Source organism: Melanostigma gelatinosum (assembly GCF_949748355.1).
Source record: "Melanostigma gelatinosum genome assembly, chromosome: 20".
Classification (NCBI taxonomy): Eukaryota; Metazoa; Chordata; class Actinopteri; order Perciformes; family Zoarcidae; genus Melanostigma; species Melanostigma gelatinosum.
The window spans coordinates 17,115,859-17,137,847 of NC_136653.1; the positions used below are offsets into that span (position 1 = coordinate 17,115,859).

General features: G+C 47.9%; 1 protein-coding gene across 1 annotated transcript in view; it reads left to right on the forward strand.

Annotated features, from left to right (window-relative positions):
* gli3 (GLI family zinc finger 3) overlaps positions 1 to 21,309 on the forward strand; it is an 85,568-nt gene extending 64,259 nt beyond the window's left edge. Inside the window, exons 6-15 of the mRNA XM_079292267.1 lie at positions 1,503 to 1,664; positions 5,098 to 5,299; positions 6,645 to 6,864; positions 7,904 to 8,017; positions 8,952 to 9,092; positions 14,387 to 14,536; positions 14,646 to 14,810; positions 14,929 to 15,216; positions 16,239 to 16,632; positions 17,177 to 21,309. Coding sequence (XP_079148393.1) covers positions 1,503 to 1,664; positions 5,098 to 5,299; positions 6,645 to 6,864; positions 7,904 to 8,017; positions 8,952 to 9,092; positions 14,387 to 14,536; positions 14,646 to 14,810; positions 14,929 to 15,216; positions 16,239 to 16,632; positions 17,177 to 19,521 — 4,181 coding nt within the window. The 3' untranslated portion in view covers positions 19,522 to 21,309. The remainder of the gene's footprint in view (positions 1 to 1,502; positions 1,665 to 5,097; positions 5,300 to 6,644; positions 6,865 to 7,903; positions 8,018 to 8,951; positions 9,093 to 14,386; positions 14,537 to 14,645; positions 14,811 to 14,928; positions 15,217 to 16,238; positions 16,633 to 17,176) is intronic.
* Positions 21,310 to 21,989: the final 680 nt, after the last annotated feature.

Consider the following 21,989-nt stretch of genomic DNA (forward strand, 5'->3'; position numbering starts at 1 on the left):
TTTAAAGTGGGTGGGATTTAGTGCCACCCTCTTGCTGCCACACATTTGCTTTCACATCTTTTTTTTAAATTTTTTTATGCTCCTCCTCTCGCACACTACTTCTCTCTTCTCTACGTGAGACGGGGTTCAGAGGTAAGCTTGTCCTGATCCTATTGTAATGCTGAAGGAGCACCCGGTGGCTCACCAAGTCCTGAGGCACATCTCTGCCCAAGTGCCACACTGACAGCCTGCCCCCCCCCCCCCTCACCCCACTCCCCTTCTCTGCCCCCAGGATCGATCTCGGATGCCAGCAATTTCTGATTTAGAAATTCTGCAAAGCCCTTTTCTCTGCGTGTTGGAGACTGAATCGGCCATATTACGGTTGAATGCAAAAGCAAAGCTAAGGCAGAACAGCAGAGACAATTAAGAAACTCCCCCCTTCCTCTGAAGACATAATACCCAGATCGAATTAATTTAGATTTTTTTTTTTCTTACATTCATTCCACCAATCAGGGATGCATTTTGCAGGCATACAGGCCAGTCTTAAGAGGAAATCTCCTCATACAGTGTTCCTTTATTTATTCCCTCTGCATTTCTTCAGATGAGGGGGGAAAAAAAAGAGCCGCAGCACTCTGTAGGTCTGAACCGATTCTATACTTGCATCCAAAACCACAGTGTTAGTCTTTTCCCCCTCACTTTCTTAGAATATTTGCATAAGGAAGCCCACCACCAGATGTTTATTTTTAGGATCTGGTTCAAGGACTTACAGCACTCTTTAACTACGGGAATGACTTGGAAGAGAGAGGAAAACAGGGAGAAAGTGAAGTGGAGGCAGAATCGTTTGCTGTATCTTTATGCACGCGGACACGTTTGGGCAGATTTAGGCCTTTTGTCTTCCCGTTGAGTTTAAGGGAGCACAGTCGAGGAGCAGGTTGCATATCTGCAGACTGCAGCCCTGATGTGTACAACACACAAGCGGCATCTCTGGCAAACGATGTGTCGGCCCACATACTCTTACCACACACACACACACACACACACACACATATACACACAGTCGCTTCAAAGTGATCAAGAAACAGGAAGAAGAGGAGAAAAGGCTGTTAAAGAATTGTATTGTAAGACGATCCGTTCTGCTGTGCTCGGCACGAGTGCATCAATCAAACGCTAATACACACTCACTGTAATCTCTGAGCAAGCATCCGGTAATCCCCAGTGAGGCTCTCCACTTCAGGTGATGCTCCCTGTGCAGCTGTTTTGCTTAACTTGATGGTGCTGCTAATGTGCTCATTACTGTTCTGCCGAGCTGATTATCATCTGATGTAAATGAACGCAGGTTTTGTTTGTAAGGCGGTGCATCGGCTGACCTAGTCGTGTTTCTCCTCACTGCCTCATCCTTCTTATTGTTCTTTGTCTGCTCTCTCTTCTTCAAATGCTCCCCTTCTACCCACATCTTCGTCTGCTCGACTGTCGCCTTCACTTCTTGTTTTCCTCTTTGCTGACCCTTCGTTGTCCCGCTCCAGCCCCTCACACAGGTCTGACCACGGCCGAGTACTACCACCAGATGGCTCTGCTGGCGGGCCACCGTAGCCCTTACGCGACCGACCTGCTCCCGTCGGTGGCGTCCACAGCCGGCGTCAGCAGCGCCACCGCCCTGCACATGGAGTACCTGCAGGCGATGGAGAGTAAGTGCTGACCACACACAAGACATGACTGATGCACATCAGAGGTGAGATTTACAGATCATGGGAGCTAAAGCTCAATAATGGCAGGTTTCTATATCAGATCTTCACAAAACTTGGCAAGTTGGATAAAAATAATAATATCTTTAATTTAGTTTATTCATAGAAACCATTTTTTTCATATTGTCAAAACCATGTCTCCAAATTGTTCATGTGCTGTAGTAATAATACATATATATATACAATAACACAGCCCTGTTTTCAGCTTTGTGACAATTCATATAAAAAAAAAAGGTTTCATAGTTTATTTATCAGAAGTTTAAAAAAGAATTATGTAAAAATCAAGTTCACCAAATTTGGAGATATGTTTTTTTTCAGCGGATGCCAACGATCAGAATTTGGTGAATTGTTTTATTTATTCCATGAAGCATTGATACACAAACCAGACTAAATTCAACATCATTTAAATCCCAGCATTTCAAAATGCCGCATATTTTAATTACACATTGAAATATAATTTCAATTATTTTTAAACAACAATTTTAAGTAACATACATATCAAAACAGGATTTTTCAACCAGATGTAGCCCAGCAGGTGAAAGGACACCCACCACATCATCGCCTGCAGGGATTAGACCTTTAAGTGCTACGAGTGCATCCCTGCACATTACAGCACGGGTGGCCCCGGTGGGAATTGAACCTCTGAAATGCACCTTCACAATGCACCTCTCTTACACTATATATAGATCAAGCTACAGCTCAACCGCGGCGAGGAGGGACCTGCAACTTTACTTTGACATGATTTAAATGAGCTTTTGTCTTCATGTGTCGGGCTCGGGACTGTGTGCAGAGGACTTATGCTAATGAGTTATTTTAAAGTGTAAATAGGAAATTAAACGCACACTGAATCTTTGAAAGGTCAGCCAGCCTCACCCCGCTCCCTTTGATGAGAATGTATTTAGTCAGGCGGGCGCCGCTTTCACGGAAATCCGGGGTGAAGTTCCCCCATTCCTCAGAACAAACTAATTAAAACTAGCCAAACTTGTGCGGGTATCAGACAATTAATTGCTATTAGGTGGGAATTGGAATGTCCCGCCATTCATCACGAGAGGAATCCTTTCTTCTGTGTCACTTCTTAAGATTAATAGACTGAAACAAAACAATTAGGGCCAAATTTAAGTGGAGATGCGATGCTCCTCACTTATAAAAAAAACAAAACGCTTGTGATCATTGCCGGTAATAACTCATCATGTTTCAACAATGTGTGTTCCAACGCCGGAAAAATTAACACTTTAAAGCTTTGGTGGATTTCAAAAAAAAAAAAAAAAAAAAAAACGTACAAAGAAGAGAGTCAATCAAGAGGCTGTGGCTGATAATCTGGGCTACTCTGTTACTGCGGCTATTTTAGTCTCTTTCACATCAGTGTAATTACCTTCAGAGAGAGTTGTGCTAATGAAACAATGGGCCTGTCCTGCCTATTTGTGCTTTAATGGGCCATTGTCTATGTGCCTAATTAGTGCCATAGCTCTCATAGACCCCGATGCTAAAGTCTGTATTAGTTCATTTTAATTTCCCTGCTATTTTCTCTGCTGATATGGTGTGTTTTCTTATTAATAGTTTCACTTTTAGTAACGTTTTGAACACTGGATACTGCACAAGTAGATTGGCGATAATTGCATCTGTTCAGCAAAATTTACGAAAATGCTTCCACAAACTAAACGTGACATGTAATCTTCAGAGAGGAATATGATTACTGTCATATTTCCTCCAAAAGCAAGTTTTCTGTTACGCAAAAAATGATCTGTACGGCCTCATAGTCACACTTCAGCCCTCCCCTGTGATGGCGTGCGTCCGTCTCTCTCAGGTGTCCCCAAATTGTGTCGCCGAGGGTTCAACCCCAGTTTTGCAACGCCGTCCATCCGGCGTGTCTGAACCCTCCCTGGCCACAAGAATTAATGACGCGGCGCGTAACCAGCCGTCCCGTCCATAAATCAAGAGGAAATTAGAGGGACAGTCCCGCTACGAGCCGGGACGCTCCTCTCTCCGTCTCCCCGGTTGGCCGATTTATCATTTGGGCTGTGCATTAATAAACACCACTCCCATGAGGCTTTGCAGTGGTGGGACCGCTGGCCCTGCAGAGACCCCTGGCCCCACTCCTCACTTGTGGTGAATTAGGAGAAGTCGGCTTGTTTAAAAAGTGTCAGGTGTACCAAATGTTGTCCAATCCAGGAGAAAAAGGAGGATTTTCTGGGGTTTTTTTTGCAGGATTATATATTTGGTTTCAGCTGAATGAAAACGTGAAAAACCAGACGCGCCGAGGAGCGTCAGATGACAAATTACATTGTGTTTAGCAATTGTGTGCGCTCAGGGATTTGTATGTGAATATACGTATGCCCCCCCCCCCCCCTCCTCTTCACTAAGGCATACAAAAAGACAGATTTTCCATATAGTGACAATGTAAAGGGGGCGTTGCTCTCCATACAGCTTCCCGCGGTAGTGGAAACTCAGGCCTATGTATGCCAGAACACCACCGCAGCCACCACCAAAGAGGCGTCCACACACACACACGCACACACACACACACACACACACACACACACTCTGATTACCATGTGAATGGAGCGTTCTGTAATCGTTGGATGTGTCAAACGAGAGATGGAGCATTAACGTTTGGGAGATGGATGGATTGTGGGGGACGTAAATATGGAGGGGGGGGGGGGCGGGGGTTATCGGGGCTGCGTAAGCTGGTTTTGTTTGCCTTAATGAAACAACTCAAAATGTTTTATTTGCGAGTCTTGAGTCACAAAGTCATTGTGTCAGTTCGTGCACAAAGCGCGACATCCCCTCAGAGCCCCCCCCCCCCGTCTTTTTTTTCCCTGTCTTGTTTGTGACATCTCCATGTGAAAAGACAACACAAGTCATGTTTTAATCTCTACCCGTGGCTCATTGTGTGCGCAGAGAGAATGGTGGCGCCGTTTCCGCCTTTTACCTTTTCAAACCCCCTTTTTAGTATTTCCAGTCAACACTGACGCATTTGAATAACGAGTCAAATTGGACTTGATTAAATATTACCATACACAGTCAGAGCATTTCTCCAACATAAAAGGCATGTTTTCTCATGGATGAAATGCAAGCAGTGCATCAAGTGACAGCTGAACACTCATTCAGAGAAGCCCTTTGTCTGATGATTGACAAAAATGTCATCTGTTAGGGTTAGATTAGGTTAGAGTTTGGATGGAGTCAAACAGAAATCACGTCAACGTTCCTTTTTGATCCGTATGAATTCAGCTGATGCTCTTTGATGAAAAACATACAAACGAGGGAGCAGATGAAGTTGAATTTACAGTTTTAAAGACCGTTTTTACCCCTCTCACTTTCACAATCATTCTCTTCCAGTACCTCACTCCCGATCTCCTCCTCTCTCCTCGTCACGCAGACTCCCGTTTCTCGAGCCCGAGGCTGCCATCAAGGCCCAGCAGGAAGCGCCCGCTGCCCATCTCGCCCCTCTCCGAGCACAGCTTTGACCTGCAGACCATGATCCGAAACTCACCCAACTCCCTGGTCACCATGCTCAACAACTCTCGCTCCAGCTCCTCCACCAGCGGATCCTACGGTCACCTCTCCGCCGGAGCCATCAGGTAGTGGACTGTGATTTGGTTGTTATTATTGTTATTTATCTGGGATTGGGCTTGGGATGTCAATTTAACAGAAAGCCTGCGTTACAAACTGGAAGTGTGTGGTTGGAAAGCAGTGAGTTTTAGGAGGTAGAGAAGTGCATTGGAATTTTCTTTGCAAGTTGCATTATGGGAAATGTAGGATTCAGATTCTCTGGAGCTTTTATGCACTAACTTCTGCTGTCAGGATGTCTTTCCGGAGCTTTGATTGACTGCGTTTCTCTCAAGGTGGTCATTCAGGGACTCAAATGTGCCAACGATAGAGCGAACAGCAGCCTCTCCGCGGGGGAAATGATGTTGTAAATCATTTTTCTAATATCATTGATCCGTATTTAGGCACCATGATATTACTGTAGTTGCAATAGACTCTGTGCGAGAGAAAGGAAGCGTCCACGTCAAACCCCCGTGTGGGTGACGATCTCCCAGCCAGCCAGTCGGCCTGCCTCCCCGGCGGCTCGTGTCAGTCATCCGGTACACCTCATGGAAACATCACACACATCACGCCGCGGTACCAGAGGCGAGCACAGGGAAGCAAAAGAAAAGGAAGAAGAGAAAGGGGGGGTGGGGAAGGAAAGATCCATGGCCCCACCCACAGCCATTGATCAGCGATCTGTAAGCGGAGCCTGATCAATCACGCTTGCAGGCTCGGCCACTGTCCCGGTGACAGGACCCAAATAGCCAGAGCCAACAGACTGATGAGTGATATGACAAGCGTATGGGCCCCCAAATGTGTCTCGGCCCATTGATTTCCACTCGGCTCGTAATAAGATCAGCAGACATATGGGGCCGTGGCGCGAGCGGAGGCGTCAAGGCGCAGGATGAATGGATGCCGCTGCTGTCGAGCCACACGGAGCCGTGTTTATCTGGCCGTTCACCTGTGGTTACGCAGACCCCGGAGGAGCTGTGGTGGCTTCTGGGATTTTTTTTGAAGATAAACAAAGTTTTCTCAGGTTGAGGGGGACAGGGAACTGATTTAGCTTTATTTACATGCCATACGACACACTCCAGATTTGTTTATCATCTGTATCGTTTGCCCAGTGGAAGAATGACATACTGCCTTACACAGAACACAGAACACGTGATAATTCACTGTGTGTTAAACAAGCCGAACATTCATTGGCAGGGATTTGCCGGCAGGCCCGTGGTTCCAGCATTACCACACCGTCTCCTGTCAGATTGTCCTCAGGGAGGAGAAGCTATCCAGAACAATCCATTTATTCACTGTCTCTCCCCCTTTTTTTTGCCTTTGCAACTGATGTTTTGGTGAAGTTTAATCTTTTGATTCTTTTTGCCTTCCTGCTCTCTCCAGCCCAGCGTTAAGCTTCGCCTACCCTCCAACCCCGGTGGCTTTGCACGTGCACCAGCAGCTGATTGGCCGTCAGCAGGGCCTCGTGGGCTCTGCCTTTGGCCACAGCCCGCCACTCATCCACCCGTCGCCGGCCTACGCCACCCAGAGGCCCATGCCTGGCATCCCCCCCTCCGGGCTGAGCGCCAGCGAGCGCGCAGCCCTCTCCAACGACTCCTCACAGGTGAGAGCGCCGGCGGGCGCCTGTGCGATTCATCATCACAGGTAATAGATAGCGGCGTCGCATGCCAGCCACGTCTCGGAGAATCGCAGCGAGCTAACGTGGTACAGGAAGCCCCCCCCCCCCTTCCACTCGCTCATCTCCAGGGACTTTCCTCCGACTTGTGTTGTCTCTTGATTTTAGACTGCCGAGCTCGGCACTGAGCGTGCCTGCAGCAAACAACAAGGGGCTTGTTAGCATAGACTCCCACTGCTGACTCCATTAATCACTAGAGAGAGAACAAGGATATAGAGAGGGAATATTGACATGGATGGATGGATCCGAAGGGGCTTTTTCTCTCCATCCCCAACCCTTACTCTATATGTGCGGGCCCGCGTTTGAAGTAAATATTCAATGTTTATTACCCGTCCTCTCCGCTCTTTCCCCATCCCTCGCATTTGCTGTCATCTCGAATGAGGCCTCATTCAAATTGGGCTCGCCAAAATTGCCTTTTCCTTCACCTGAATGAACAGAATATTGCTTTGGGGGCCGAATCTCATTTGTTTCTGCGAAGATAGTTACATGTTTAAGAGACAGAAATAATCACTGCAACTCTGAGAGTCCCGTGAAAAACAGCAACATTAAGGGAGTTCACATTTACAAAAACTTGTTAATTCTTTTATTCTTGTGAGCTTTGTTTGCAACAAGAATTCCCCCAAGGGTGCATTTAAGCCCGGGCCAAAGCCGGGTCATCCAATGGTTCAGTAAATGGTTCATTGAATTGGTCCATGAGTTTGTTCTAATTGCCGTGATTAGAGGAGCTAATGTGATTCAGTGAATTGCATAGTTTTTCATTTGCACAGTCTGGGACTGATACGGAAATCATTATGGTTTAACTGCAGTTGTTTTTTCTGCTTGATTAAGTCAATGATTCATTGACTTATAAGCATCACATGCATTTTTGATGATTTTATCGAGGATAACCTAAGAAAAACAAGTAGCATGACATTAAATCATCGATATAGGAGAGCTCGAAATGATGAAATATTTCCCGTTTCCACAGATCAAACCAACAAGTGAATCTGCAGTGAGCAGCACGGGAGACCCGATGCACCACAAGCGCTCCAAAATGAAACCAGAGGAAGCGTTGCCGAGTCCAGGCGCAGTGAGCGTCCAGGTGAGGATCAATCATCAGCATTATTAAAACATATCCGTCAGCTATCGCACCGCAAACTGGTTGGTAGATCCCAGAATTCACAATGATTTTTTTTAGATTTTTGCACTGGAATAGGACGCCCACAACATGACTGGTCACATGCCAAAGGGGGACGCAACAATAGACAAGCTTACCAGCCACGGAGTGTATTTATTTACCTGCTTCCCACCCTGCTCTTATCAACAATTCATTGATCTTTGGGGGACTAGGAGGAAATTGTTTTTGCTTTTGTTTAATCAAAATTTTAAGTGGCTGGAAAAGAGAAATGTGATAACAGCAAGTGTTTGCATCTGCAGGAAAAAGCTTATTAGAGTGGATATGCAGGCGGCAGCACATTCAGCCTGAGGAGCCCAGACTCTCCTGTTTTTGCCCCTCACCACCTCGCCGCTCCACTCGGCCTGCTAACTGCGACAGTGAAATATGTCTGTGCTAATAGAGCAACCTACAGCAGGTTCCTCAAACGCCCGGTCCCGGTCGTATAACAAACCCCCCAAATACAGAGCGGGGCTTTCAGCGCTACATTTCCGCTCTGCACACTTTTTCCTCCCCGGCAGCCAAACAAGGCCAGATTCACAGAAGCACTGAGACCTGTGACCAAATCATTCTTGGCTGTGCCTTAGATGTAAACCAGCAGGGCCGTCAAAAATGACTTAAAAGATTGATGTTGGGCAGAGGGAGGCAGATCCTGTCGTTTTTCTTTTTGTATGTTTTTTTATTATTTAACTTTTTTCTTCAGTATATTATAATTTTTTATTTAAAAAAATACAGTTTCATGACCTCGTATTACTCATTTTTCTTTTCTTTTTTTACGTTGGCATTAAGTTCATTTATTCACACCGTTTCACGTCACGTGCTCGGTTGTTGAACTGGAACTTTTCCTGCTGTTGTTCCTCAGGACCATCCGGATGGGATGACCCTGGTGAAAGAGGAAGGGGACAAGGATGAGAGCAAGCAGGAGCCGGAGTTGGTTTATGAGACAAACTGCCACTGGGAGAACTGTTGCCGTGAGTTTGACACGCAGGAGCAGCTAGTACATGTGAGTATCACACATTTAAAACAAAAAACAAAACGGTCCAGCAACAACGTTTGGTTGTCTACATCAAGCTTTTCTGTACAACTCCAAATATACAATTTCAACATCCAGAAATACTGTGAATTGATATAAACAGTTAGGGTTAGGAAGACAAAAGAAACCCTCTTTGAATCAAGTGCTTGCTTGCTGCTGTTTAGCAGATATTTCACAGTTCACTTTCTCACATCCTGTGGGCAGAGAAGTGTTCACACTTGACACACACCAAAACTCCACGGCCTCTTCGTTGGTATGCTGCGAGAGCGCTCAGCGTTTCTCTCCTCAAGCTCAGGAGATCCTTGCAACATCAAACCGCAGCTGTGCTGTTCCGCACAATGCCTCCTATCAGGCCACGACCCCCGTCTGCACGGGATACTGCTGCCGGATTCCTGATTGGATCCAGGGACGGTGGTAATGGGCTCAGAAGCCGGAGAGCACATCTCGCAGCCGAACAGCCGCGAACTGATTTGGCGGGTCAAGCTTCCCAGAGACGGGACGTGAGCTTTGCGTACAACACCGGACCGGCCTCCTGTCCGTTATCAGAACTCTCACGCAGCCCGGGAGATGGATGGCTCACTCGCTGTTAAAGCTAAATATTAATGACATTATTATTACTGACGCTATTAGCTCTGCTGCTCGCTCCGCGGCCTGTGAACCGCCCACATGTCGGCCGACTGAGAGAGCACACTGAAGTTGGAGAAGTGGTGGAAATACACCAATATGATGCCATGAACAAGGGACGCCGGAGTGTATCCACACACACACACACACACACATGAAACACACATCAGCACACATCTGATAGAAAGATCCTCAGCTCTCCACAGCTGTCTATTTGCCGTCTTGACATTGCAATCCTCCGCCGCGGTGGTAACCCCTATCTATAATTGATATCCTCAGCGCGGAATGGGCTGCCTCCCGTGTTTGAAGGGCTCGACTCAAAGGTTGAGAATCTTGACAACTTCTTGCCCCGGTTTCAGGGGGCAGGATGAGTTAAGGAAGGGGAGGACGGCTTCTTAATAGAGGAAAAGCTCGCTCGCATCCTCCCCCTGCTGTAGTCACACCAGGTGGCCGTCTGAGCAAAACAATGTCCTCTCATCCCTCCTCATATACTATCCAGCCGAACCCTGCCAAGCCGCACTCACTATCAGATTCGCGTGTAGACAGACACCAACAAAACCATTATTAGTTTTACATTTTTCTTTTCTTACCCCATCTCGAGAAATCTTTTTTTTTTTTTTTTCGTGCCATTTGACTTTCTTGACATTGCATTTTATTTCTCATTTTCCATGCACATGCAGATATGCAGAGAGATGCCAATACAAGTCTTCGCCTACAGAATCCGTGCAGAGCGGACGAGCAAATGCTCTTATCTCTCCCCCCCCCCCCCTCAGTAATAGGATAAGTACAGTATTTGGACCACAGTGGCTCTCCCCACACACTGGGAGGGGTTTGGGGGGGATTTCCAAATAACCAAACAATGGAACGTCCCTTCCCCCTTGTACTTGTCTTCTGAAATGGCTTTGGGGAAAAAAACATGATGAGCAAAAAAATGTCTCCTTGGTTTGTAACCAATTTAACCAGCAGCTTTTTTTTGCACAAAGTTTACACATAGATTCATATTCAATGATGAGAATGTGGGACTGCTGTATTGACAGTCTGCGTCATGCAAAAACATGTTTTTAGAAGTATCAAAAGTAACCGCTGCACTGATTCAAATATCCCTTTTCCTTTGTGGTTGGCCTAATTTTAGAATTAAGCCTTCACGCCACCCTCATCGCTTTCCACCTCGCTCAAGAGCACTCCTGCCGCGCTCTTCGTGCGTATTTTTGACACTCAAGCGTGCTCTCACCGTGACGTGCCGCGGCGTTCCTTCATCGTCTGCGTTTAAGCGCCCTCGGTGCAGCCGATAAGATAAACATCAGATCTGTGCAACTTAGCTCACTTATCTGGCCTACCCAGTCAGCAAAAGCCAGGCGGGTGTCAATTGTAGTTTGCCGTATTTATTTCATTTATTACATTTCAACTCTCTATACCTCTCCACTCAGCTCCACGTTCTTTTGCTTCCCCTTTTTTTGGGCATAAACCTCTCCCTCTCTCATTTTCTCTTTCATTTTCTCTCCCTCCCCTCTTTCCCCCTTGAAGGGAGTACTTTTAAAGATAAGGCCTGGTGGCTTCTTTAATGTCGCTCTTGAAGTGGGCTTTGTTCACTCGTTTTTGCTTTGTCGCTGGAGATGCCAACCCCACACTCCCATAACTGCCTAATATGGCCTCGCTCAACAAGCTTTTATTTTCTCATTGATGTATTACTGATACTGCGCTGTGGAGAAATCTAAACGGGAGCTCTGCACTTGCAGTCTATCCATTAGGGGGGTGTCTGATGGGGTTGGTGGTCTGTGTATGTGTGTGTGTGTGTGTGTCGTTCCCACCCTCCACAGTCTTACCATGTGGTTCCAGGTCGTCTACCTAGGTGGCGCTGTGATGTCCTTGTTCTTCGATGGGGAGCTGGCTCTCCCCGTGTGCAGCCTAGTTGAGCGGGCCGCTGTGCGCCTCCCCGGTGTTAAAGGGAGATAAACGCGGGCGCAGTCTGAAGCCCCCCCCCCTCTCTGGCTGCTGGCGCAGGCTTTTAATTGGTAAAATGCAGATTTTTCTTGATCAGGAGAAGGATTAGGCCCCTTATCTGTCAAGAGTATCTTACTCTAAGATGAAAAGACTGCTGAATTACACATGCCAATTCCAGCTCCCTGCCCCCTGCTCGCTCGCTCACTTGCTCTCATCCTCCCTCCTACCTTCGCTCACAAAAAATGTTCCCCCTTTTTTACTTCCTCCCTCCTCCTTCCCTCCCTTCTTTGCCTTTTTTCATGCTCTTTTTTTCCTCCCTCTCTTTACACAAAGCACTTCAGCAACTGACATCACAAAAGAGCATATGATTTATTAGGCGGTGTTTGATAAAGCTAAACGGTGTTGCGGGTCCCACAGCTCAGTGAAATTGCCTTGTAAACAGGCCCTCTTTTCATGCACGCTCGCATTCTAATGCATGAGGGCTGTGTCCCAGAGAGAGTTTGATAAGGAGACATGGAGACGGATACTGAAGTGGGCAAACGCTGGGAAACAGGGGAGGAAAAAAAGATCGGATTCTGTCTCTTACAGTAATGTGTGTCGAGATGGGTTTGAGCATAGAGGGACAAAAATGATTTTAAATTGGAGGATTTCATTTTTTAGAAAAGAAAAAACAAGTGTTTGTGTGATTTAGTACTATTTATATTTATGGATGTTTTTGCCTTGATGAGTCCGGACCAAGAAAACAGTGCCTGCACCTGCGTGTATATATGTGTGTGTGTGTGTGTGTGTGTGTGCACCTCTCATACGTCACAGGCGGCTTCAGTGTCCCCGGCGCTCCCTGTCGTGCGACTCCCTCCTAAATCCATCTTGGTGGCGTTTTTACAGTTGTTGGCCGATAAGCTGGCAGGGGGAAGATGAATAACCTGCCGCGCCGCCGCTATCAGCACCTGTTTGTCGATTTAGCCGGCCAACGGGGCCTGTCTGCTCAGCATGGAGATTATTGATTCAATAAGAATTGCCATTAGATCATGCCATTAGGTTCCTCCGGCGGCCCCTCTCCCCGCGCTGCCTGTCCCCCTCTCTGTCAGCTCAGAGGCTCATGCATCACACCCGTCAGCGACCTCCTCCATTTGTACAAACAGGGTGCGAGTGTGTATCCATCTGTGTGTGCAAGTGCGTGCATGCGCTCGTGTTGTGCCAGCCAACCCGCGTGATCCGACACCGCGGCGCTCTCCCATCGCTCTCAGCCGGGGGATATTGAACGCTGCTCGCGGCAGACCGATTGCTTGCCACAGGGATTCCCTCACATGGAGGAAGAAACAGAGAAGACGAGTCAGTGTTTTCTGAGGCTCGGACCGAGGTGGGGAGGAGATCAATCTTGGGGAAACTTCACTAACGTCTGTGGTCATCCAGTCCCCAATCATTTCCCGTGGAATTAGTCTTGTTTTGTCACTTTAGAATTAAGAAAATGTCAAGCGAGAATAATGGAGGTCCTGGTGCGGATTTATTAACGTCAATTTTACTCTTTGCTTTACTCTTTACACCCTGCTGTTACTGCGCTGACTCATTTGTCGATACTCCCCCTTTAGTACCACTGGGAAATGAGTGCAGTGGCAGACTTAGGGTCAAAATGTCTTGAAGGAAGAATAAGAAAAATGGGGCGCTTTCTGGTAGATGTCACGGTTATGGTTATATGTGGGGTCATGATCTGGCCAGAGGGCAGGGTGCAGGGAAGGCACAAAGATGCCATTGTCAGAGCCGTGTCATGCCCGGAGGGGGAACTGTCCCTGAATGCTTTATTTGCTTTGGCGCTGCGTGTTTTATCGCTCAACAATCTTGCGAGTAAGAGCTCAAAGAAAGCATGTTTTCCCCAGACATTGAAGAGCATTCAAAGTCAAGTCTCTATTTATCTCCCTTCCTTCTCTCCCGTTTCCATCCCGTCCCTCTTCATTCAACCCCGAGGTAAAAAGACTCTTCTCCGCTGCTCAGGAATGTAATAATACCGGTTTCTACTGGTCAGGATATTGTGTCTGTCTCGCTGGCTTTAAATTGCTCCCCGAAAGGCACTTCAGAGGCCACGACAGTATTGTCTGTGAAAGACAGCCAGATGTTGACTTTGTCCCCAGAGGGTCTGCGTGACTTTTTTGTTTTTCCACCTTCACCTCCTTCCTTCCTCTGTAACATCTACCACCACGACCGTTTTACGAGATAGTTTAGTGAGGAAAGAAGAAGAAGAAGAAGAGAGGAGGGGATGGAGCAAGAGAAAGGTGGTGCTCACAGAAAAAAGAAATGCTTGGCTGGAGTTGTAAAGCCCTCGCATTTCAGATGCCACGACTGAACTTTAGATTTCTCGCCCTGTCTCCTCACCTCCCTCCCTCCCTCCCTCCCTCCCTCCCGCCTCCCCTCCTTCCTAAGCCTCAGATTGGAAGTTGCCACGGCAGCACAACTGTCAGCGCTTGTCATGGAGGGGGCGAGGGCCCAATGTGATGCGAAGTGACAGGGTTTTATTTCAGAAATCCTGTTCTGATCGGACACTGAGGCTCACGAGGCAACAGAGTGAGGCAGAGGAAGAAGCAAAGAGAGAAATTGAATTGAGAAAATATATACGTGAAAAGAAATGGAAAACAGGAAAGGGAACGTTGTATTTCAAAACAAATCCTCAAGCTGAACAACAAATCAAGTGCCTTTATCTTTTCTAGCACATCAACAATGACCACATCCACGGGGAGAAGAAGGAGTTTGTGTGTCGCTGGGAGGAATGTTCTCGAGAGCAGAAGCCCTTCAAGGCGCAGTACATGCTGGTGGTCCACATGCGCAGACATACTGGGGAAAAACCGCACAAGTGCACAGTAAGGAAACTGAGCTATTTGCTCAGATGAAAAGCTGTTTTACATGTAAGCTGCTAACAGCAGATTCAGACCGCATGAGTGATGTCCTCTTCTCTCTCTCGTCCTGCAGTTTGAGGGCTGTGCCAAGGCCTACTCCCGTCTGGAAAACCTGAAGACTCACTTACGCTCGCACACCGGAGAGAAACCTTACGTGTGTGAGCACGAAGGCTGCAACAAGGCCTTTTCCAATGCCTCCGACCGGGCGAAACATCAGAACCGCACACACTCGAATGAGGTACTGACGAACCCGATTCCAGACGATGATGCTCCTTCGACTTTGCTGCTTGAATGTGGTGTTTACAAGCAACGGGTTTTTTTTCCTCCCTGCTTTATCTGTCTCCCTTCATTCTTAGAAACCGTATGTGTGTAAAATCCCAGGCTGCACCAAACGCTACACGGACCCCAGCTCCTTACGCAAGCACGTGAAGACGGTGCACGGGCCGGAGGCGCACGTCACCAAGAAACAGCGCGGCGATTACCCGCGTCCTCCGCCCCAACGGGAGCATGGGGGCAACAGCCAGGGCCGGTCTCCAGGGCAGCTGCCCCTGGGTGGGTACACGGACCAAAGGGAGTACAACCATGCTACCTCAAAACAGGACGAACGTCTGCAGGTCAAGTCCATCAAGACAGAGAAGCCTATGGTAAGACTTTATTTCAGGCCGACTATGATTCTTCTTTTGTATACTTTTACTACTAATTCCTTTACTTTAATATCGCGAGTTTAAATGCCTAGCGTTCCTGTGGGATTTAACATTGAATTGGGGGCATGCCCATTTAACACTGACTTCCTCTAATGAGTAAACTTTCTCTTTCTATCCAATGCTTCGGCATTTCTCTCCTTCCCTTTCTAAGGACAGTGGGTAATCAGGTGAGATAGGTATCCCTTCACATTGCATTTGTAAAATATTCTTTCTGAGTCTCACTGTTTCCCGTCTCGCTCATAGTGTAATCGTCTTTTCTCATCCCATCACAACCGCTCGACTGTCACCCAAAACACGGCAGATTTGCCGGCAGATCCTTCATCCCACACAGTCTGCTCATTTCACATCGCTTTGAAGAGTGGCAATGGTGTTTCCCGAAGGGAATGCGTTTTTCTTTCTGAGCAATGCCCGTGCCTTTGGGCAGCGCTGTGAGGGCACTGAAAGTATGCCTGATACTGCCCAGGGCTCCGCTGTGCTGCCAACTTCATTCAACAGTAAACAGGGTGAATACTCAATGCCAGAAAAAGTAATTCCATTATTCCTCAGCGTAACATAGTTCCTAAAATCCAGTAAACAACTTAATGATGCTCTAGCTGGTCACACAAGAGGCCTTTTATCCTATTTGCCTGTCCTCTGAAAACAACCCAAACATGATTTCTCTTTTCTCTCTTTTGAGCGTGTCTGTCCGGCCCGGCTCACAGGGGGGGGGGGGGCATTACTCATGCCCCAATAATGTGCAAAACTTGCTGCAGTCGGTTCTGTGGCTCAGACTGCCGTGATTACGCAAGATGATTATATGAACACGTGAATTGTCTTTCATAATGGTCTGATCATTGTCTAATGTCATAGGGAACACATACATTGTATCATTTGTTTGTGACCCTGTCTACCTTCCCTTGTGTTTCCTGAAATAAACTTGGTAATCTTCCGTGTTTTCTTCTTCCCCGGCCTGTGTCGGCCAGACGTCTCAGCCAAGCCCTGGCGGTCAGTCTACATGCAGCAGTGACCAGCCCCCCGTCAGCACCTATCCCCGCAGTGGAGTCCAGCTTGCTGTGAGCGCCGGACGCTCGCCAGGGGAGGGGCTGGAGGAGGACGAGGAGAAAGAGGACAACGAAGAGGAGGTGGAGGTGGAGTGTGTGGGTGAGCGGGCCCCCATCATGGACTCCACAGTCTCCACGGCGACCGCGGCCATGCTGACCCTGCAGGCGAGGCGGAGTGTTGGCCGCCCCGTGCGCTGGATGGAGCACATCAAGATGGAGAGGCTGAAGCAGGTGAATGGAGCGCTGCCCAGGCTGGGGCCCCTGTCCCCTACACCGCCCCCGAAAGGTTCCACACTACCCAACATCCTGGGGAAGGGTAAGGGTTATCTCAGTGTCATCTTGTTCGTAAATGATTGAATGTGATGTCCAAGTGGGTTTGAGAACCTTTTTCTGAATGCTCTTAAAAAGTTTTACCAAAGTCTACATCCCTCACAAGTTCACTAAAGCATGTAGTATCTTAATTTCCCCCACGTGGTTGAGCTTGTGTGGCCATCTTTCACAGTAAAACAGCAGCTGTACACAGAACATAAACATCACCGCAAATGTGTGTTCAAATCAGGCTTTGAGAAATATATTATCCTGAATTCCATCTTGGCCCGTTTTGGCTGAAGCATTCAGGCAAAACAGATGCTTAAAATGTAGTGTTCCGCTGGGAAATGGTATCAGAACCATATCAAGCCGGATATCATATCAGAGAGAATAGCATGTAACAGGGTTTCATGGTCAAATGCTGCCTGTTTGAGGGATCTCTCCCCCACTTACACGTATTTGGCTCATTCTCTTTCATCCTCCTGTAATCGGCCTTGTTTACTGTCCAAACGTTATTCATTCCTTTTTTCCCTGTCTGTGTTTCTCCCCAGGATCCTGTCCGGGCAGGCAGTGGGGGGTGTCTGCTCCTCAGCCACCTGCTCATGCTGAGCTGGGCAGCATCGAGCTAACAGTGCTCAACTTGCTCCGGGACCGGCGTGACAGCAGCGGTAGCGCCACCAGTTCGGCCTACCTGAGCAGCAGTCGGCGCTCCTCCGGCATCTCCCCCTGCTTCTCCAGTCGGCGCTCCAGCCAGGCTTCCCAGAGCGAGGGCACGACGGCAGCCGCCCACCACCGCCGCAACCACAACCTCAGCTCCACCGACTCTTACGACCCCATCTCCACCGATGCCTCGCGCCGGTCCAGCGAGGCAAGCCATTACGGAGGTGGGACAGGAGGAGGGGGTGGAGGAATACTCTCAGGTGGGGGCTGTGGAGGTGTAGGAGGAGGAGGTGTGGGAGGAGGAGGGGGGTCACGGGGGATGCTCACTTTAACCCCAGCGCAGCACTACCACCTGAAAGCCAAGTATGCAGCAGCAACTGGCGGCCCACCTCCCACGCCTCTTCCCAACATGGAGCGCATGAGCTTGAAGACTCGCATGGCCATGATGGATGAGGGTGGTAGCAACCAGTCTTTGCCGCCTCTAGTCAGGCCACAGTGCTGCGGTGATGGCACCAACGGGTACACCAACGGGTACACGGGACATGCAGGTTACAGGAGGAGGGTCCTCTATCCCGGCGAGGGACCACTGAATGGGAACCGGAGGGCCAGTGACCCCGTGCGGACGCAGGCTCGTGATATTAGCAGTCTGCCCCCAGTACAACGCTTCAACAGCCTTAACAACCTCCACCCTCTTCCACCTCTGTCTCATCATTCTACACCTGAAACTCGCAGCTTTAGCCTACAGAACTACACGCGCTCTGAGGGCAACCTGCAGAGAGGCCTGCAGCACTCGCCGTACACTCCGAGCATCGCTGAACACGCGGCCTTAGAAGCCCTGGCCATGGAGGACGAGCCTGGCCTGTTGCTCGGGGATGAGGATATGCTCCCAGATGACCTGGTGCAGTATCTCCACTCCCAGGAGCAGGTGGACGGTGGCTCCTACATGCACATTGAGGACCAAATAGCTACTAGCCAAAGGGACACCTCCCATCCACCGATGGAGGAGATAGAACAGATCCAGACGTCAGGGTTGAATATGGGCTTCGCTGGGTCCCACAGTCTCCAGCCGCAGCCGGCAGCAGAGAGGACGAGCCCCAGTAAGCTTCCCATCCAGTGGAATGAAGTGAGCTCCGGGAGTGCTGACAGGTCCCCTCAGAGGGAACAAAGCCACCAGACACAGTGTGGAAGGTGGTCGGGTGCTGAACACGGACCCGTATCTGCGCCTTTTGGCAGGTTTGGAAACATGGTGGTTCAGCAGCAAGTGCCCCTTGATTTCCAGAACAGTTGTGCCCAGGCTCATCAGTCTCAAAGTGCTTGTTGTGTTAACCCCGCGGTGAAGCTAGAGACACCGCCCAACTCCTGCATGGAGATGAGAGGGAACAACTCTACAAACACCTTCGGAAGGCCTAACTTCGCACAGATTAGCAATGGGCCTCCTCAGCAGGGACCTCCGAAACAGAGCCACTTCCAGCAGAACCACAACACCTCTTGCCAGATCGGGAACAACCTAATCCTAAGCAGGGCCTCTTTGGACGTCCTCCCCAGCCTCTCCCAGGGAACTGCTCTTCATCACAATCGGCAGGTCCATGTCCCTCGCCCGCCCGACGGTTACAGGAACTTGGTCAGGACCCAGCAGTACCTCAATCCAGAGAACTCTGGCGAGATCCAGGCTACTCTCAACCAGCAGCAACAGCTGCAGAGAAGTGGGGACCACTGCTCCCTTGCACATCAGGTATCTGGGCTGAAACTGGAGGCCCCAGACCATGGGTACTTGGAGCAGGGCTTTGGTGACTGCCTCTCTTACGAACCATTGGATTGCAAGGCCTCCTCCTTCCCTGTCCTGGAGGACGAGTGCTTGCTCAACTCCATGGCCGAGTCTGTGGGCCAAGTTGTTGGCGGTGGCAGCGGGAACTCGGCCGCCCTTCTCTCCCCTGGTACAGACCAGGTGACCAGCACGATGGAGGGCAATGCGCCTGGTGTATTAGACGAGGGGGTGAGTCTGGACTTTGGCGCCATGCTGGAGGATGGCTATGACCAGGGTAGCCTGGTCTCAGGTGTGTTGAGTCCCTCCATCTTCCAGGGTCTGTCCAGGACCTCATCGCGCCTGACCACCCCTCGAGCATCCGCGGCCTTCCACAGCGTGGCCCCCGGCTTAAACAACATGGCGATCGGGGACATGAGCTCTCTCCTCACCACACTGGCCGAGGAGACCAAGTTCCTTGCTATCATTCAGTAGCTGCGCTCTCTCTCTCTCTCTCTCTCTCGCTCTGCTTTCTCCTCCCTTAGGACAAAATGGAAAACAAAGGAAGAGAAAAACTCTGGTGTATGTGAAGATTTAAGACCAAAGTGGCAATTATGAGAACTTTATGATGTACTTAAAAGTGTTGTGGAATCGGCAGTTGCCAAACCCATTTTATTTTGTAAAAATCTCATCCCACACAGAAAGGGGGATGTGTCAAAACGATGTAAAGATAAATAGTTGTGTTCCTTTTCTGGAATGTAGGCTATTTTTGGAAGCTCTTCTGTTTGTATTTCTGTGTGAAGGTGAGCAAAAGTTCACTTCTTTAAAACAGTATTCTGTGTGTTGTCGCTGTTTTTGCTGTACGCACTGTCGGTAAAAATGCATGTATTCGAGGTTAAACATGAACACTGTCTATATGAGTACATAGACCAGCCCGTGTGCCAAGTATCTCCCCTTCTCATCCCACAGGTACATGCCCATACTTGTAACAGCAGGCGGGTCATTGATTTAACAGGCCCTGATGATGACTTTATATATCATAGGTTTTTAATAAGTGGTGTATTTACATTTGTTGTCATTTTGTTTGTACGTTATTTTTGTGAATCTGTAAATGTTTCAGTGCTTCTACCAAGTTTTACCGAGTGGTGTTTTTGTCCGGAGTTAACTGCGGTGCGGTATCGAACGCATCCGAGTCCTCGAGGCGCCGGCGATCGTCGTCTCCTTGATATCTTGATTTAGTTACTCTGGAAAGGTACTCACAAGTGTATATAACAGTGTTTTTTTATGTTCTGTTTATCTGATTATTGACGTTGGATTGCACGGTTGTTTGGAGCCGATATGAAAAATGGACATTTCCTCCTCGATGAATCAAAGGTCCCATTTGGTGCTTAATGTACGCTTACATAAGTAGATATGAGTACTTCACGTTTTAGCGACCGACGGCGGTCCACAGCACATGAATCTCCCTCTTCATTATGATAAATGCTGTCAAGTGACGTGTTTCGTTTTATAGGAAATCATCTGTATTGTTTTCTCCAAAGCTCTTAAAGTCAGAATGTGTACTGCCGTCGAGTATGGCAGTGACGTTGTCAACAGTGTTAGTATTGCCTTGCAGTCTGATGTGACTGAACACAGAATATTGAGTAGTTTTCCTTTTATTCAGCGTCAAAGCAATGAGGTACAAATTGTTTTATTGTTCTTTGGTACTTTGGTTTGTAGCTGTGCATTATTTTTTTATGTTTTTTCTTCAAAGAAGTAGAAATCATTTCCTTTGAAAGAAGGAAATCACATTGAGGTATGTGCCTTATACGTATCTGCCTGTCGGTGAAGAGAAAGATCACTGCCAATCTTCCATTGTGAATTATGACAAAAAAAGAACATGTAAAGTGTCTTGTGAGACCTGGAAAAAAGATAAAAATTACAGAAAACATTTATATAAGAAAAGTCTGACTATCAGAAAAGTTAAGATTTGCGAAATGCATTCTACTTTTCTTTGATTTTGTTTTTAAGTTTTCACATTTATTGTGCTCTTTTATATATAATGTGTAAATACAGTACTCTTTCTGTAGGTTTAGCAGAGGAAATGGGGGAGCATCCTGGGGCCAATAAAGAATAGACTTTGAAAGCAGGGATTCCCAGGCCCCGGGGCAGAGGCCAGACACATCTGGCTCAGAGCGGAGCTCCAAGTGCCCAGCACGGCCCCTCCGCCAGAAGAGCCACTTTGCTCTTTTATAACGGACTACAAATGTTTGTATGGTTTTAATAAAAATGAGAAAAGAAATTAAAAACACATTTTATTTTAAGTCTCTTTTCTTCTTGATACTGGTTTTAATAACAGATGAGTCATAATAGTTTGTTAGTTTTTGTTTCTGTAGAAAAAAAGATACTTCAGTAATTGTGCACACATTCCTTATTACTATAAAACTGACATTATCAACCCACATTCAAATAAAGCCTATTGTGCAATTGAATTGGATCAAATGGTTTAACTTTTCAGATTTTCATTAATAATAAAAAGTTCCACGGTCAGTCACCATCAGTGACTTCAGTCATGTTGAATATCTAGCACTTCAGATGCTCTTCTGACCGTCACCAGAAACTACAACGGCATTGTCCGATGGGAGCTGTGCAATGTGTGAATGTCCTCATGAATTTAATAGCGTGATTATACAGTCGTTTGGTTACACGGTCGCATTAAAAGCCCTCGTCTCTGTACGTTGAGATTAAAGCCCTTCGGCGTTAGATTCCCTGCTCATTCACACGGCGCTCTGTAGCCCACGTGTATTTCCAGGCCGGCAGCCCATCAGCTCCCATCAGAAGTCCTTTCAGTGCGCTTCGTGCAGCCAGAGAGCTCTCGCATCATTCCCCCCAAAACTTTCCTAAGTGAGTCTCCCATTATGCTTTTCAGCAGCTCAACGCAAGTGCCATCATGCGACACCGTTAAGACTTTCCGCTGCGGAGAT